The following is a 16,203-nucleotide window of genomic DNA, read 5'->3' on the forward strand; positions in this document are numbered from 1 at the left end:
ATGCCTGAAATTCCGCTACCAGTCAACGTCAGGGAAGAGGGAGTAGGATTATGAAATCCGAGGGCTTGGGAGAGGAAGTCATTGCCGGTCTCATCCCTGTATAAAAAAAACGCAGAAATAGATCTCCAGGGCACTTGATAACCCCGCCGCTTATGTTTCTCAAACATGGACAACAGCGTGTTCCAACGTCTTTCCAGGAACCCAGCATCGGAAATATGACAATCCGAGAAGTAAGCGTAGCATCAACAGGCCCAGTAGCATGAACCCGTGTAGAATTTCCAGACACGCACAATCGAGATGAAACGGAATTGCACCTTGGGACTGCAAACGACTCTGTACAGCCAATGCGGCGGCCCGGACCTTGGATCGCTTTGTTGAGTGCGCTATGTTACTAGCAGTACTCCACACATTCGTACAATAAACAATAGTCGCTGAGTATGCTTCTGGAATTTTTGTCAACGCAAGGGCAGCACTCCCTTCCCCTAGTTTGGGAACTGAGCAATGGAGCATCTGCATCAGAACTGTCTGAGCTGGCTTTTCCCTGGAAGAACCCAAACGAGTGGAAAAAGGGCAAGACGCGCCATCCATACAGCCTGGCTGGTTCAGACACTTAGAAGGGGTCAATTGACTAGTAAGTAGTATGCCGACTGTTAATGAACTCAACAGCAAGAATTAAAACATGTTGGCTCGTCAGCATGCCGCAAGTTCACGTCGCCATCATGGCCGAGCTCATGTCCTTGACGGAGATGGATTGTTCTCATTCTTGGTTTAGTTTAACTTGAGAAATTTGTACTCCGTGGGGACCATTAGTCCAAGGTTTCACCCTCTCTCTCATTCAATCGAGGGCGGGGTGTTTCATAAACGGCTCGTCTCCGCCCAGGAAGCTTCGATCCCTACCTCACCTATCTTGAGCTAGCCATAAATGGGACAAATAGTTTCACGGATAGCTTGGCCCACCCACGCGAAATGTCTTACTTTGGTCGATGCTCCGGCTAATAGTATTCGCCTTTTGTGCAACATGACAACGTGTTCCCCTAGAGCAGGTTCAGAGAAATAGAATAGTAGCCAAGGACTTTTTAGAAGAGGTATGACAGATGTGCTCAACTGGACCGACTTTAAGAGCCGCGGTCTGGGCTGAATATCGTGTGGGAGATGAGTTCCCGTGTACCGATCTTGACGTGACTGTGAATTCCAAGGACTTCGAAATACTTCATGGGAAATGAGTTGCTGGGATGACCCAGGTGCTCAGCATAATGTGGATCTATTTTTAGATGGTCACATATCTTGCCGTGCGATTCACAAACACCGAGGATAGCTGCAGGTTGTGCGGAGTTCGTATGTCGCTGTGCTGATGATAAGCCCCAATCCATCGGGAATGGTGCTCATGTTGTGTAACAGCGGTTAGAACGGGTGGGTTAGTACCAGAGTATAATCAATGCCGTGAAACAAACCGGAGGATATGTATCTCGTCCAAATTGAGACACGACTTCCCGGGGCGGTGACAATGAACCCGCCCGGTGCTAAGGTGGCCAAACAGAGAGACAAGTCCGGAGCCCCGGAAAGAAGGGGGGGGGAGAGCGGCGCCTCATGTCAGACGGATTCGTGGCTTCCTCTGCTGATTCAGCAAATTGCGTTTATTACTGCTGCGTCTCCAAAGTCGTATATGCAAATGTAAAAGATGTGGGTTAATATAGAGGAAATGATATCGTTATCGACGGGCCATGCAGGACCGATATGCCTGTCCCACAGGGATGAGGAAGATCAGTACGGCACTTCTAAAATCGCGCCCAGGTTTGCACTCATGACCTTGAGTTGAAGTCTCGTTTGATACAACCCAGATTATGCATAACAAGCCACCCACCTTGCGCTCGTTTGAGAGTCGCGAGTCGGCACGGGCTGGCTGTGGCCATGATTGAACGAGGATGAAACAATCCCAACTTCGTTCGGAAGGGAATACAAGTGGGTACCAGATAAAAAGGCAATAAAATCGCATCAATCTAGTTTCGGACGTGTCCTGCATCTTGTTTGCCAAACAATGCTTGCCATCCGAGAAGGATCGTCGAGTGGCTCGTCTGTTTGACACGACCAAAGCTCAGACAAGGTGGTTCTTGAGCACAACCAATTGCAGACGGTAGAATATGCAATTACGGGTTCCAGTGCAGTCCAGAGCACTGCGGGCGGACTAATGGAGGTGGTTGGTGGCTGGCCTGAGATACGATGCTGCTTTCTTGTGCATGATGGCCCTCTTGGGGACTTGACTTTATCGATAGTGCAGCACCGAGTGTACACCAGACGGTTTTGTTGCCACGACCAGGATCGAGAGCCAAGAAGAGACTGCTTTTCTCTGTAGGCTCTTTGCCACTTCTGCCACTAATGGAACTGTCGGAACGGTCAGATATTAGTTTTACCAGACTGGCAACGGGAGAACCACCACCATGTTTGGGTGGCGTGCGTTGGCTTAATATAGGACAGAATTAGTTGATAATGGCAGGATCCTTTGTGCCAATGCTTCACTAAATGGTACGTTGCCACACTGCCGGTAAGTTGGAGAGGCGGGAAAATGTGCACTTTCTCATGGTGGCACGGCTTCTGGTGCGCCAAAACCGACGGGCATAATGGACACGCACCCGAAAGAAGCCACCACAACGCACAGGTAAAAGGTCCACTAAATATTGCTGCAAAAGGCACACGCCTCAAGGTGGCGCGTACGTCGATGGCGACGGTAAGTTAAACGCGGAGTGGATTGTTCGTCTCCGACACAAGTGACGCAGGTGTCCGTGAGGCACATCGTCAACGCTCGACTCCGGGCGTGCAGCCACCGAGCTGGCAAAGCACATGGGAAACCCAGATGGGCCATGCATGCCCATACCACCTGCGTCGTCACCCACGGTCCGCTCTGGACAAGAGACGGTCAGCGTTTAAACGGCATTTGTGGGCCATCTTTATCAACGACTAATCTCCTCACGGCTTGCTTGTTCCCTGGCAGGGCCCAGGCTTTGTTTACCAGGGCTTCCCTTCCAGGCTTTTGACCCCCGCCGTCATCGGTGCAAGTCGCTCGGCGGCGGTGGCGACACAGGGCTAGGTGCCGATGCGGCGCCTTTTTTTTTTTTTTTTTTCGCCTTGAACGGGTGGCGGGTGCAGGAACCAGACAGGGAAAATATTTGAGTAAATGTAAATATAAATTGTAAAGAAAAGAAGCTGCCTTAACCTGGTGTGTTGGCACGCTTCCGTGCACGTTAGATTCGCAAAGAGTTGCTGTGAGTGGATATTACGACCGCAATTGAGCAGGTAGGAGGAATACGAGCTGGATAGGCGAGTTCTGTACATCGATGCCGTTGTCATGTTTTTCGCCGCACGAATGAATTGGGAGGGTTGGTTAATAAAGGCCTATTCGTGGCCCCAACATGAGCGCAATACGACATCTGAGTGGATGTTGTAGGTGCTGGGAGAGTATCAAAGAGACAACAGGATGCCAGCGGCTGATGATGGAGAAGAAACTGGGTCGTTGATGCTTCAAGTGTGTGAAGCAAGCATCCCAGTAACGTTATAGGACGAGTCGACACAGCCGCACCTTCCAAGTTGGCTCTTGCCGCACCGGCGCCCACTGGAACATGTGACGTGTGGTGTCGTCAGAGTAGTTACCCGTTCTCGGGCAGACAGCCGAATGGCCAAGCTAACTGGCTGGGTTGGCGGAATCGAACAATGGACGTTGGCCACGAGTGCGAATGCTGAAACCGTCTGGTCTGTCCTTCTCTCGTCTTTGGTACGAGAGTAGCAGGGACTTGGGTGCCTGCTTAAATTTAGACCAACGCGGCCTGCCGTTCCCAGGTCTAGCAAACATTTCGACTCCTCTCATACGGTATCCAGATAGGTCACTACTCGCATGGCAAGATGGCGCTGACGTCCTTGCACTGCGCCGTTGAACACTCCTACGTGGTAGGTGCTTTCTTCCACCAGAAACAGGTATAGTAGCAGGGCTAGTCAGGACCAAAATGCGACCCAGGATATCATTGAGTTTGTCCAGGAGTCATACAGATGCTTCTACCGAGCAGTTTATTGGGTCTCATGCATTGGCCCCTCCATCGACCCCCTAGCTGTCAATGAAGCTCCACGACACAGACGAACGAACGACTGGGGCACGCAGACGACCAGAGGGACTTTACTTGCCTGTCCCCCTCCAAATACAATATGCTTACTCCGTACCTAGTTCAACAAAGAAGCAATACATGAGACAGCAGCCGAAACACAGGCTCGATGCCACTCAACCACAAACCCAGAACGAAGCCCACGTCTGGCAAAGAGATCAACGCCGAAGCATGCAAAGGCGAACCCAAGCCATACGATACATACAGCATGGCCGGATGCCGGACGGGAGCAGCAAGGCCCAAGACACCGGACATCTGAAGCAAGCCAGCTTTTCGCTGCCATGTCCCAATCCATTCAAGTATTACAAACACCGCAAGGACGTGGGAGCAGATGGCTGGAAGCTCGAGCTGGAACCCTGCGGTTGCACGACACACCAAGCCCGAGTTCCAAGCCCATACCTGGTCCCATGGTTCAAATGTCTTGATGACTATTGTCCTGACAATTTGAAGAATGTTTTGTATGTATGTACTGCACATGTGATCCCACCTCTCTGGTCTGTTAAAACACCGTCGTTTGCTCCAGTTGTGGCCGTCATAGTCCACATTCGTGATCCCCGGAGCCGTGTGCTGCTTTTCGATGGCTATTCGTTCACATATGGTAAATTCCTCCTGGGACAACTGAGGCCCAGCACTTGACGCTTGAGCCCTGCTTGCAAGGGCATCAGAGTCGTAACCGTCAGCACCGCAGTCGGCGTCGATGCCGATGCCGATGCCAATGCCAATGTCAGTACTATCGATGTCGGAGTCTCTAGCCTGGTTTCGCCGCTGTCCCTCTGTACACAAGTGGTTATTCCTAGTCCCGGCCCGCTCAAATGTTTTCTTTACTTGTCGCCTCTGGCTGCTCTTTCCTTCTTCCCATTAACTACGGAGTACCATCCGCGTCTTGATTTTCTTTTCCTTGTAATTCTCTTCTTTTTTTATTTCGCGTACTCGAGCTCCCAGCTACGTCCTCTGCCTCTGGTGCTCCATTTCGTTTCCTTTTGGCCTTGCTCGCGGTAGCTACAGCCTGGATCCCCCTCGCCCCCGGTCAATCGTGCCCATAGTCCTTCCTTTTCCCCCTTCTTCATCTCGTCGATTCGTCTCGGGCCTTGACGCCCAAGCATCAAGGACCAAGGACCACAACCCAAGCCTGTGTGTCATCGATCCCCGTTGCATCTCAGCCCAGCCAAGCTCGCCCATTCAGAAGTTGATACTGGGTCTCCTGTCCCGCTGTCCCCAACATTGAATACCGATACATGCGCAGTGTACATACCTGTCCAAAGCTCCTTCGCCCAATCCCACAGCCTCTCCGTTTGCTAACACATGACTCTGGCTAACCACTGCACGCAATTTGCCAACAAGCTGTTCGCTCGTTCTGCCATTGTTTGCTCCCTCTGTCAGTCCGATGTGGAAAAATCTCGTCCCCAGACGCCCAGGAAGGATTTCTTCTTTTTTCCTTCGCCCCCCTGTCCTTTCCCAACTACAGGGCTAATGAGACTCGTTCCTTGTGTTAGTTACATTGTATTTTCTTTTCTCTCTCTCTCTCTCTTTCTCTTTCTATTTTATTTTATTTTATTTTCTTTCTTTTATAGGGAGCTTCCACCCGGATAAGGGCTGATTCGTCCTCTGCTATGACACACATAATAACACTCACAGCGATTCCTCGTACGTACATGCGCCCTCAGCACTTGGTTCCCTGTGTACACATCGTATTTTGCTTCCGGGGCGCCGCGCCTCGTCTCGTTTTTGCCATCTGGCCCCCCGGTTCAACGCCACACCCACCAGACACCACCCTGTTGCACGCCGTCTGCCCACTTGAGCAGGTAGAACAATAACTACATACACACACAGCACACACCCCTCGGCCCTGCAACAACAACCAGCAACAACAACAAACACCCCCAGCTTTGTCTTCTAGCCTGGGCCGCTAGGCCTTGCCAGCTCTCCCTCCCAGTTCCAGCCGTTGAGCTTCCCAGGCGCTTCTCCACTCCAGCTCTCCAGGACAGTCTGGTGTGTCCGCTATCCGCTATCCGTTGTCCGCCCCGGCTACCCGGCTTTCAATTGACTGTCTGGGTCTTTTTCGCCCTCGTCCACTTTGGGCGCCTCTCGCGTCGTCACCCCGTCACCCTCGCTGGTGCACGGAGTACTCGTGTGCCTCATCGACCCCGATCCAGGAAGCGCCGCAGAGGACAGACCGCTCCAGATACCGAATAAGGCCACCCCTAGTTAGTCGACGACTCTTTTCCAAGGGAACCTGGCAGCTCTCCTCGCATCACATCCACCTTTCAACTCAACCTCAGCCATGTCCTAATGAGGTTGGCACGCCTTAGTCCACCGACCCATACGTTCTACCCCCCCACTCTTCGGCCGTTGCTGTCCTCGACCTCGACCATCCTCGCGCTGGTCGACACCTCCAGCTTGCGTCTGGCTGCATTCTTTTTCTAGCCGTGTTGGTGTGTTTGTGTTTAGTGCTAGGACCGAGACTGTGACTTAAAGTCTCGATATCCACATCTGTACGCCTCCTACCTTCACCTCTTTCTACTTCTTTTCCATCTTATCCAGATACCTCGCTCCCTCTTGTCCCCTTTCCCAAGTGAAATACCCTTTTGTTTTGTTTTTTTTTGTTTCTTGTCTCTCCTTCAATAATCTTTACCCAAACTGGAAATAGCATCCATTATCATCACGGTCACCACCATCACCGTCCACCTCCTCGCCAATTATACTACATCCACCCGCCTCCCGCTCGTTTCTTGAAGCGTGCTTGCACGCCCATGCTTCCACAACGTTTCTTGGCGTTTCTATAGTCGTCATAAGCGACGATGCTTACTGTGAAGCAGCCACCCGCGTACGGCTATAGGTCCGTTCATGATTTGCCAACTCCGCCCTCAACATCTCGACCTTCTCCGCCTCTGAGTCACTCGGAGGCCGCGTACAAACATCACCAGGTCGTTTCTCGCAGCCACAGTCCGAGTAGCCAAGCAATGTCGGCACCTCACCGCGGGCTGCCGCCTCCAGCGGCCATGGCACTTCCTCCTCAGCAAGCTCCTCCATCAGCTGCCGTACCACCTCAGCATCACGGGCATCAACAACCGCCGCCGCCGCCTCCGCCTACTGGTCAAGGCGGCCCCCAAGCGCAGCCGTGGACCTCATTACCACCTCCCCCCCAGCAATGGCACGGATCTGAGGAATCCATGAGAACGTGGTTGCAGGCTAAAACTGAGGAAGAGAAAACTAAGCAAGAAGAGGAGAAAACCAGGCAGGAGGGTCTTCGGCTGGAGCAACGACGAGTGGAAATGGATATGCTGCGAGATTCCCTCCGAGGCGGCATCCCCCCACCCATGATACCCTTGGTTTTTGCCGGCATGGCCGCGGGCGGAACATTGCCACAAACAGCGGTAGAATGGGCTCAACAGTTTCTCTCGCCTGTACAGAGTCAGCCGTTGCAGCTTTTGCCGCCGCAGAGGCAGCATTCTCCGGATCCACACCAAAGAGAAGGTGCTTCTCAGGGCCAATATCCAGGACCAGGTGCAAATCCTGCAGCACCTCCTCCAGGCCCCGGAGCCTACGGTCCCTATCCTGGATCTCCCACGAGACCCCGTGGGCAGACAGTGAGCGGAGTTGTAGGCCGATCAGGTATATCTGTTGGGGGGATTCCATCCCAGCCTAGCCAGCCCGGCGGCGCAGGTGTATCGCCGTATGGTTCCCAAACCCATATGCATACACAGCCGGCACCACAGGAGTCGAGCCCAGGACTGTACTTTCATCACTGGCAACCTCCTGCGACGCAATCAGGGAGCGGAAGCTCCAACAGACCGGGAACTCCGTCCGGTGCGTCTAAAACCAAGAGAAAGCGAGACTCGCTGTAAACTAACATTTGTGTTTTTTGTTTGGTTCCGTCATGATAGGGGAGTCAAGCAAAAAACGCAAGGCTACGGGGCCACAGCTATCAGGAACGCCGGGCGAGCAGCGACTCCGATCTCCGCCTCCATTTATACAGAGCAGCTTGTCAAACCCTCCGCCAGGTCGAAAGGGGGGCCATAAACGTCAAAGGAGTGATGTACCGTGGTATCGACCCTCGAGCCATCATCATCATCATCATCATTCGGAGGACCCAGAACGTGGCCCGAGATCCGTATCGCCACCTCGACATGTGCAACCTGAATTTCCCCAAGAGAGATACGGGGTGGACTCCAGTAAGCATTCGGTATCTACGTTGCTTACACACGAGCCTTTACGATCGCAATTCAACCCGAGCCATGAGCCCGAGAGGTCTATGCCTCGGCGCCGCGAGGAAGAAGGGATGCCACGCGAGAGAACACCACCAATGACCTCTGAGCAGAGCTAATAGGGAAATGACCTTTTTTTCTATACGATTTCATTTCATGAAAGTACCGCCAGCCGGGAAAGAAACGATTTTGTAGGAGATGGATGATGGTTCCTCATCGGCGTATATTGGGTACATGCGACGACGCACGAACATATATTTACTTTGTCTTGCCAATGCTCTTGAAACTGGGACATACGGGACAGGAAACCAAAACCATACGGATGTTTTTCTTTACCAAGCTGACTACAATTCTTGTTTACTTTTTTATTTATTTTTTGCGGGGAGGGGGGCTTTCTTTTCTCTTTCCTTTTATTTTCTCCCCTTGTGGACCTGGAGACTGGCTATGGCCATGGCGCCGCCACTAGATTTTTGTCAGTTCCTGGGAATCACAGCACCAGGCGTGTCATTGTGCAGGTTCTTGTTACAAGGTTTTGACGGGGGGTGTCAGCCAACAAGACATGTTTGCATTTGTATTCATGTATATGTATGTGTCAATCAGGAACTTTGCGGCATTTGCAGCAACGCCCCTCTCTTTTGTATTTTTTTTTTTTTTTTTTTTTTTTTTTTTGGAGAGCATTTATTTTTGGAGTAGATGGATCTTTTTTTGTGCGTGTGTGTGTGTATGTGTGTGATATTTTGGGGATCTGCATCATAACGAAGGACTGCTAGGAAGTCCAGTAACGAACAAATATATTTGGCAAAACCATCATCGTCATACATCATGATCAATATGGATCGATTGTCTCTGGAGCACAGTTGCATATTTCCGTGCGTATTGACTTGCTCAGTGTAATGAGAGTGGCTTCAGCCATATGCACGTAACATGATGTGCCGAGCTGCGCAGCTTGCATACTGGATTACTAGACCTTGGATGGGCTTTGTCAAGATGGACAATGTGGGCTGTTTTGGGAGGGACGAGGGTCTGGTAAACAGTCCTGCAATATGAAGGCGCATTGGGGTTGTCACACTGCAGGGGTGCGGACCGGGATGTTGATTTGAATTGGATTGAATTGGTCTGTTCTGCACTTCAGCTCCCAACAGTATTGACTGACAACACACTGACGACAGAGTGCATAGGCAAACAAGACAAACAGGACCCAACCTGGGCAACGAGTCGAGGTTCAGCAGACGTTGGGTGCATGCGTTGTGCGACCGAGAGAAATTAAGATCTGATCTGTGCAGGCAAGTAATGTAGACGGAGCATCGAATGGGCGAAGGCAGAGAAAGCCAGCGTATGACGCGGAGACGGCAACTGTTTGGGCCTAGTCAGAATACGGATCAAGAGCATCAACGACGACGGCATCGACTGTTCAGACATGTATGCGCGCCTACGTGTGCCACTCGGGGAGGCTGGCTCCCTGGAGACGCCAGAGACTAATACTCTGCGCAATGCCATGGCCGGCAGTAGGCGCGTACTGCAACAACTGGCCGATATATTTTGACACGATTCTGCTGCATTATTACGACTGACGTGTCTGGTCCATGGTGGCCGACGAGCGACAGACTGTACGGAGTACCAGTACCCGGCTGGTTGACCATACACGGACGCCGCTGTATGCGAGTTGAAGGAAGACGTGCGCCAATCCCGGCACGGCTCCCACTTTGGCCCAGGGACCACGAAACAACAGGGAGTCAAGATTCGGCCAGGTGTGTGTGTATGTATGCATGTATGCACAGTTGTGTGAATTCAGGCCCAAAATCCAGGTACCGAATCTAGGCTCCCAATCCCAGATATCGGTCGGTAAACTCGAGCGGAGGGGGAGGAAGAACCAAAATAATCCCTCTCGTACGAGAAAAAGAAGCGTCCCCGTGACGGCGACAGCTTCCCGACAAAGTTAGAGACAGACACGACCTGGCAGCAATTGAAACGACTACACAAAGTACCCTGTCCCAAGCTCCTCGGATGAGCCACGGATGGACTAACTGGGAGACAGGAGCTCAGTATGACTATCCACAAGGATCAAGAGTATCACGCCGCCGAGCCCACTGCACCGACTTTTGCCAGTAGATACATATGGTCCTAGTCGATCGTTGCTTGGGGTACGTCCATTTTATCCGCTTTTGGACGGCAAGCCGACCTTTGAGGAAACCTGATTGGCTGATTGGCTCGCCGAGTGGACGGATTTGGGAAAAACAAGAGGTGCAGCTACGAACCAGGCGGGGAGGGGTGGTGAGAAACTGACCAGGCGGGTCGTTTTATTTTGCTCTTTTCTGGGGCCGCTGGGTGCTGGTCGCGTTGCCTATTTTAGGGATGTTCCAAATCCCGCAATTGCCAGAGTGGAGGAGGCAGCATAGCAATCTGGTTTTGGCGCCAGGGCAGGGGAAGGGGGGGGGGGGGGGCGTGTTCCGAGCCTCAAATACTGTCTGGTTGTTTCAATGTTGTCAACTTTATTTGCCCATGAAAATGGGGTACCCAACCAGCTTGGTGTGCTGAACTGGGCGCTTTTTTTCTTCCCTCTCCATGTTCATTCAACACCACACCATTGTCGAAAATTGAAATTGTTTGGTTACGTATTCCCTCTCCCCCACCCCTGCAATTTATAAAATTGAAGCCCAACTGTCACGTCCGTCAGCCAGGCTACCACCCGGCAGAGCTGGATATAAACCAACATTGAACGCCTGTGCGATTGTGATGTATCAAGCAGGCCGAGACGTGGCCAACAGTCCCCGCCACGAGGTTGTCTTGCCTTTTTTTTTTTTTCCTTGCCTGTCCCCGTCCGTCCCGTGTCTCGCTTCCTCTCGCTTCCCCATGCTCTGTTCTATTAATACCTCAAGTTCAATTTCCCTTTCAGTGGGTGTCATTTAACGTCGTGTTACAAATAGTATACAGCCCTCTGTCCCCTCTTCCCCCCCAAAAAGAAAAAAAAAAAAAAAAAAAAACACTCCGAATTGAGACACCATGCTTTTCCTGCAGGGCCCCCGGTCACCAAGCAAAATGAATGCGCTCTTGGCATCTGATGTGCGCTGGGGCCGGCTAAATATAGGTAGGCCCCGGGATTAGTGCCGGACGGGTTGGAAGTTTGGGAGCGCCCAACTGCCGTTCTGCTTACACGCTGGGACCGTTGGTGCGCAGGAAATTGGATGCGACGTTGGGCTAGTCCCGTGGAATTGATAAGAGAGATGAGATGGATGGATGCCCCGTACGGGGTTGTTGTAGTCTGCTTGCCTTCGTGCGCGAAGGGGAAGTAGGTTGTAGGGTAGTGCTATGGCCAGAGGACGGTAGATGGGCAGCACCGTCGTGAGGCGGGAGAGCATAGTTGCTTCTTGGTGGGCGTGGCTTGACCAGTTGCCGAGGTGTTGTTGGATGCTCCATCTGAGCAATTGAACTTGACATATGCCCCGTATGGATGGATATGCCAGCTGCAGATAGAAATGCGGGCATGCTAGGGAATCGTTGTAGGGCATGAGGACCAACGTAACGATAGAGCATAAGAATAAGCGTTGAAGATGTAAATAGCCAGAAGAACCGGTTGAAACCCTCATAGGCTGCAAAGACTAAAGGAATCACAAAGCACAAGAATACAAGTGATAGATACTAGTTGGCACTTCTACCTCAAGCACAAAATGCCGATTGCAGACATGCATAGCCAGAGACACGGGGCAATCGCCCAGGGGCAGCACTAACGCGGTGAAAACGCAAAAGGATACCATTATGATTACTTGTGCACCCTACTTGCCATGCCAAAATGTACAGAGTAATCATATCCCGGGGTATAATAAACCACCCACCGTGACTCCATCCCTGTGAAGAATATGACATGAAGCCATCGCATCCCCCCCCCAAAATCATGTACCCCGCGTGCTGTTCGTCCGATAATTTTTCTGCCATCCCAACCTCACCCGTAGACAAAGAGAACAAACGATGCCGAGTTGTGGCATGAACGGGCCAATTTGGCCGTTGATGAAGGGTATCAATATGATAACAATGAAGATGTAAGATAATGAAACACGGCAACAAGTATGAGTGGTTGAGAACAAATCTAGGGTAATTGAAACCATAATGGTGGGGTATATCGCTGACCAAACACTAAACAGGAAAGGGAGAAAGAACAGCGGAAAAACGAAAAGATGAAGTAGTAAAGATGAGAAAAACAAGAAAAGAAAAAAAAAGGAAAAGAGGGGCAAAGAGTGTGTGTTGTGGTGAGAGCAAAAGTCATGGCAAAGGACAAGTAGTCACAGAGACCAAAAAGGCAAGCATGCTTGCTAGGTCTTCTTCTTGCCCTGGTGTGTCTTCCACTCCGCCTTGGCCACCTTCATCAACAAGTCCTCGTCCTTGATGGGTATCCACGATGTTAATGCCTTCATGACATTTTCAAAATCAGAGTCCAAGAGCACCTCTCTCAGTGCTTGGATCAAAGCTGCGCTGGTCGCGTGCAAGATATCGAGCCCACTTGCCACTGCCGGCGCCTCGCTATTCTTCTCCATTGTTGACGGTGATGTTGCTGCCGATCTCGCTGATGAGCTTGGCGAAGGCTCCGCGACGCCATTTCCTAACAAAAGAAACACGTCCCACACACGCAACTGGGCGCCAAACGGAATAGACAGGTTGAACAGCGTCAGGTACCACCTCGTCCCATACGCGGTAGAGTCAATGTCCAGCTCCGTCTAGGCAACCGTTAGTCCATGCCGCTTAATGCATGCATAGGGTTCAATGTCTGGGGGGGGGGATGCCTACAAGTTTTTCCGCAACAGGCTTGGGGAGCCAAGTTCCGTCAAACTCACGAAGAGCAGTCATGAGGCCCTCAAACCCAGGACGGTAGAGTCTGTCCAGGCCTCGCAGCGACCACATCCGTACCAGCATCACAAAACACTTTTCCTCGTCAAAGTAGCACAGCAACGTGGCGGCCAGTGAAGCCATGCCTTGGACATAGCCCGTCTCCGGAAAGTATATCGAAAGCGCGTGAAGTACTCTGAACAGAAGCCTTTGACCTCCTCGGTACCTCCGGCGAAACATGATGTGCATGCTGATTGTTCGGGGGACGTCCAAGTCGATCTGCACATCATCGGGCGAGCTCCTTTGCTGCAGGTTGTGAAATGAGTTTACGATGAATTCAGAGGAAGGCGCATTGTGCTCCTTGGCTGCCGCGGCGAGAAACGACCACCAGGCCGCACCGCGCCATCGATCCGGGATGCCTTTCCATGTTCGCTCAATGAGTTTGGGGTTCTTTACGTCGAATTCAAATTCCATGCCTTGGCCATCGGGGCCTTGTTTGACAACCTTGGCCATCTTGCGCCACTTTTCAGACCGCTCCCACTCCTTTCGTTTGAGTCCCTCGGAGATCTTTTCCACCTGTGCTTCCTCCGCTCTGTCTTGTAGCGCCGGCGAAACCGTCAACATGTCGCCTGCTTCGTCCATCCATCGTCGGTTCCGGTTTTGGGGCAAAAGATTACTCGCTTGGCGCATGACGGACCGCGAGGACCGCAGAGACGTGACCGACGCTCCCGAGTGGACTGTGTTGAGAGACCGCGCCGAAACTTTTCTGCTGGGTGTTCTACCACCAAGAGAAGACGAGAAACCGATGGAGTCCCTTTTGAGTAGCACGTTCCGCCTTCTAGGAGAAAATTGCGCCGATTTGAGTTCAGTCGGTGTGCCGACTCTTGAAGAAGGTTGCTTTGGTGCGATGAAGCCATATCGATCCACATCCGCGCCGTCAATGTCTTCCCAGTCTTCCAGACCACCCGCCAACTCCGTTTCGCGTCGTGTGTTATCGGGATAGTGGGAAAAGGAGCTTACAGACCTTGGCCCGGCGGAGGCCAGCCCAAGGTTCGCGATGGGGACGAGGTCGCTATATTTCAAAAAAAGTTTGCAAAACAGCGTTAGCTCAATCTGGGGCCTTGAAGATGTGTGACCCCTCCCCTTCTCTGTTCAAAAGGGGAGGGGAAGGGGGGGTAGCCAAAGGACAGCATACGGGTCGTGGGAGTCCTCCTCTGCAGGAACCTCGGGAGTGGGCTCCAAGTGCTCGCAAAAGGAGAACCTGGCGCCATCCTCCCAGTTGATGGCATCGCCGGTTTGGTAGAGAGATCTCACCTTTTGAGATTCTTTTTCGACATCGGGGGAGAGGATACGAATGTCCGGGAGAGGTTGCGCCATGGCGGCGCTGAAGCTTGAGCTGGATCGCTCGTTGCTGGCGTCGCCCGGCATGGTCTGATCGATGGATGAAGGAGTCATTTCTGCGTGGTTGCTGTTGTGATTGTCCGCCGGGGCCGTCGTGGATGGTGACGGGTCGGTTGCGCTGCCGCCGCCGCCGTCGACAGCAGTTGCGCGCTTGCCACCAAACATTAAACTGCCGCGTTTCGAGAAAGAGAAGCCAGTCATGAAGGCATCATCGAGAAAGTTGTCGGTCGGGATCGAAATCGCAAGAGGAGCAAACTCGGCATCCAAGTCGGGAGTAGCTGATGAGATGCTGTTGGAAGCTCCGTCAAGACCTCCCGACGGGATGAGGACACTTTGCAGAGAGGCGTCTCGGTTCTGGCCTGGCTTGTGCATGGAGGAGGCTGGGGTCGCCATTGAGCCCCGCACCAGAGGCTCCGGCTCCGACTCCATTGGCGCCTCTTCTTTGGCCCTCTCGGACGACTCGCTCGACCTTCTGCCTTTGTGCCCGGAGTGGCGAAGGCTGCGCTTCTTGATGAGCTTTCGTGGGGAGGTTGGCTGCTTAAAAACCCGCGAATCGTTGTCTGCCTGTGGTGATGAGGGAGAGTTTGCGGTAGTCGATGCAGGTGATCCTGGCAATGCAGCCCCGGCAGCCGGAGCCCTGTTAGTTTGCACCTCCACCATCAACGCTCGGCCCTCGGGCCTATTTTCGATGTGTTTGGCTGCTTCAGGTACGGCGCCGTCGCGCCCTAGCTCCCGCGTCTTGTCTGAGCAATGGAGTTGTTCTTGTTGTTTTTGCCCAGTTTCGTCGCGACCAAAATCATCCTCGCAATCTTCCTCGTGAATCACACTGTCCGATGCGGTGGTCCCGGCATGTCCAGAGTCGCGCTTCCCATCCTGGTTGCCCAAGGCGTAGGCGTAGGCGTAGGTATTGGCAGGCAGCGGTGATCGCAATGCTGGGTGTTGTTCGGTGGGTGGTGCAACAAAGGGCATGAAGGCCAAGGCGGGCGGTGCAACGACCACAGGGCTCACTGAGCAAGAGGTAATGACGGATGAACTCGAGGTAGACCGCGATACAATTGTGGCCCTTGTCGTATTTGATCTTGCGATGCTGACTGAGCTTGGCGAGCGCAGGGGATTCCTTGGTGGCGGCAGGGGGACCGGAGGCTCTGCGGGCTTGGTCTTCTCGTATCGAAAGCCAACAACATTTGTATCATCCCGAAAGGAAGCCCGCCCCGTGGAAGGGCGGTTTTTGTGCCGCACAGAGGCAAACCTCGTCGGCAACATGCTAAAAATACAACTGCGGACCGGAATGCGCACGTCCTGGTGTCTTCTTGTCACTGCCGTCTTTTTGTTCAAAATTGCCCGTTCTTATGTCGCTTAATTAGGCGAGTTTGCCTCACAGACAGTTTTCCCAACCGGATTGTGTGTGGCAGTACTAAGGTAAGGAAGTACTACTGTTTGCACGGATCCGTGACCACGATCTGGCCAGGGTGGGGACCACGAGTCAGACTGCCGAACAAAAAGGTCGAGTCGTCTTCTCTTCCGGCAACGTAAAGGTCTGGAGCACCAGTAGAGCTAGTGCAAGCTCTGCGACAAAGACGGTGATCAAAAAAAAGGCCCTGAGGAGTCACAAGAAGAAGATCGAATCGCAGTTTGTA

The 16,203-nt window shown here is 52.5% G+C and overlaps 2 protein-coding genes across 2 annotated transcripts; one reads left to right on the plus strand and one right to left on the minus strand.

Annotated features, from left to right (window-relative positions):
- The first annotated feature begins 6,638 nt into the window (after positions 1–6,638).
- On the plus strand, positions 6,639–9,159 carry J3458_019066 (uncharacterized protein). Its single transcript, XM_007810170.2, has one exon. The coding sequence runs from the start codon at positions 6,944–6,946 to the stop codon at positions 7,988–7,990; it is 1,047 nt and encodes a 348-aa protein (XP_007808361.1). The 5' UTR covers positions 6,639–6,943; the 3' UTR covers positions 7,991–9,159.
- Positions 9,160–12,654: 3,495 nt separating this feature from the next.
- On the minus strand, positions 12,655–16,136 carry J3458_019067 (uncharacterized protein; the record flags this gene model as incomplete). The annotated part of the gene is made up of 3 exons (XM_007810171.2): positions 14,361–16,136; positions 13,127–14,237; positions 12,655–13,056 (listed from the first exon to the last, which is right to left on the minus strand). Exons 1-3 carry the CDS (start codon positions 15,827–15,829, stop codon positions 12,655–12,657), a joined length of 2,982 nt encoding a protein of 993 aa, XP_007808362.2. The 5' UTR covers positions 15,830–16,136.
- Positions 16,137–16,203: the final 67 nt, after the last annotated feature.

Source organism: Metarhizium acridum (genome assembly GCF_019434415.1).
Source record: "Metarhizium acridum strain ARSEF 324 chromosome Unknown scaffold_555, whole genome shotgun sequence".
Lineage (NCBI taxonomy): Eukaryota > Fungi > Ascomycota > Sordariomycetes > Hypocreales > Clavicipitaceae > Metarhizium > Metarhizium acridum.

What these genes read in the sequence shown, in the direction of transcription:
- J3458_019066 (XM_007810170.2), top strand. Translation starts at nt 6,944, where the DNA reads ATGCTTACTGTGAAGCAGCCACCCGCGTACGGCTATAGGTCCGTTCAT.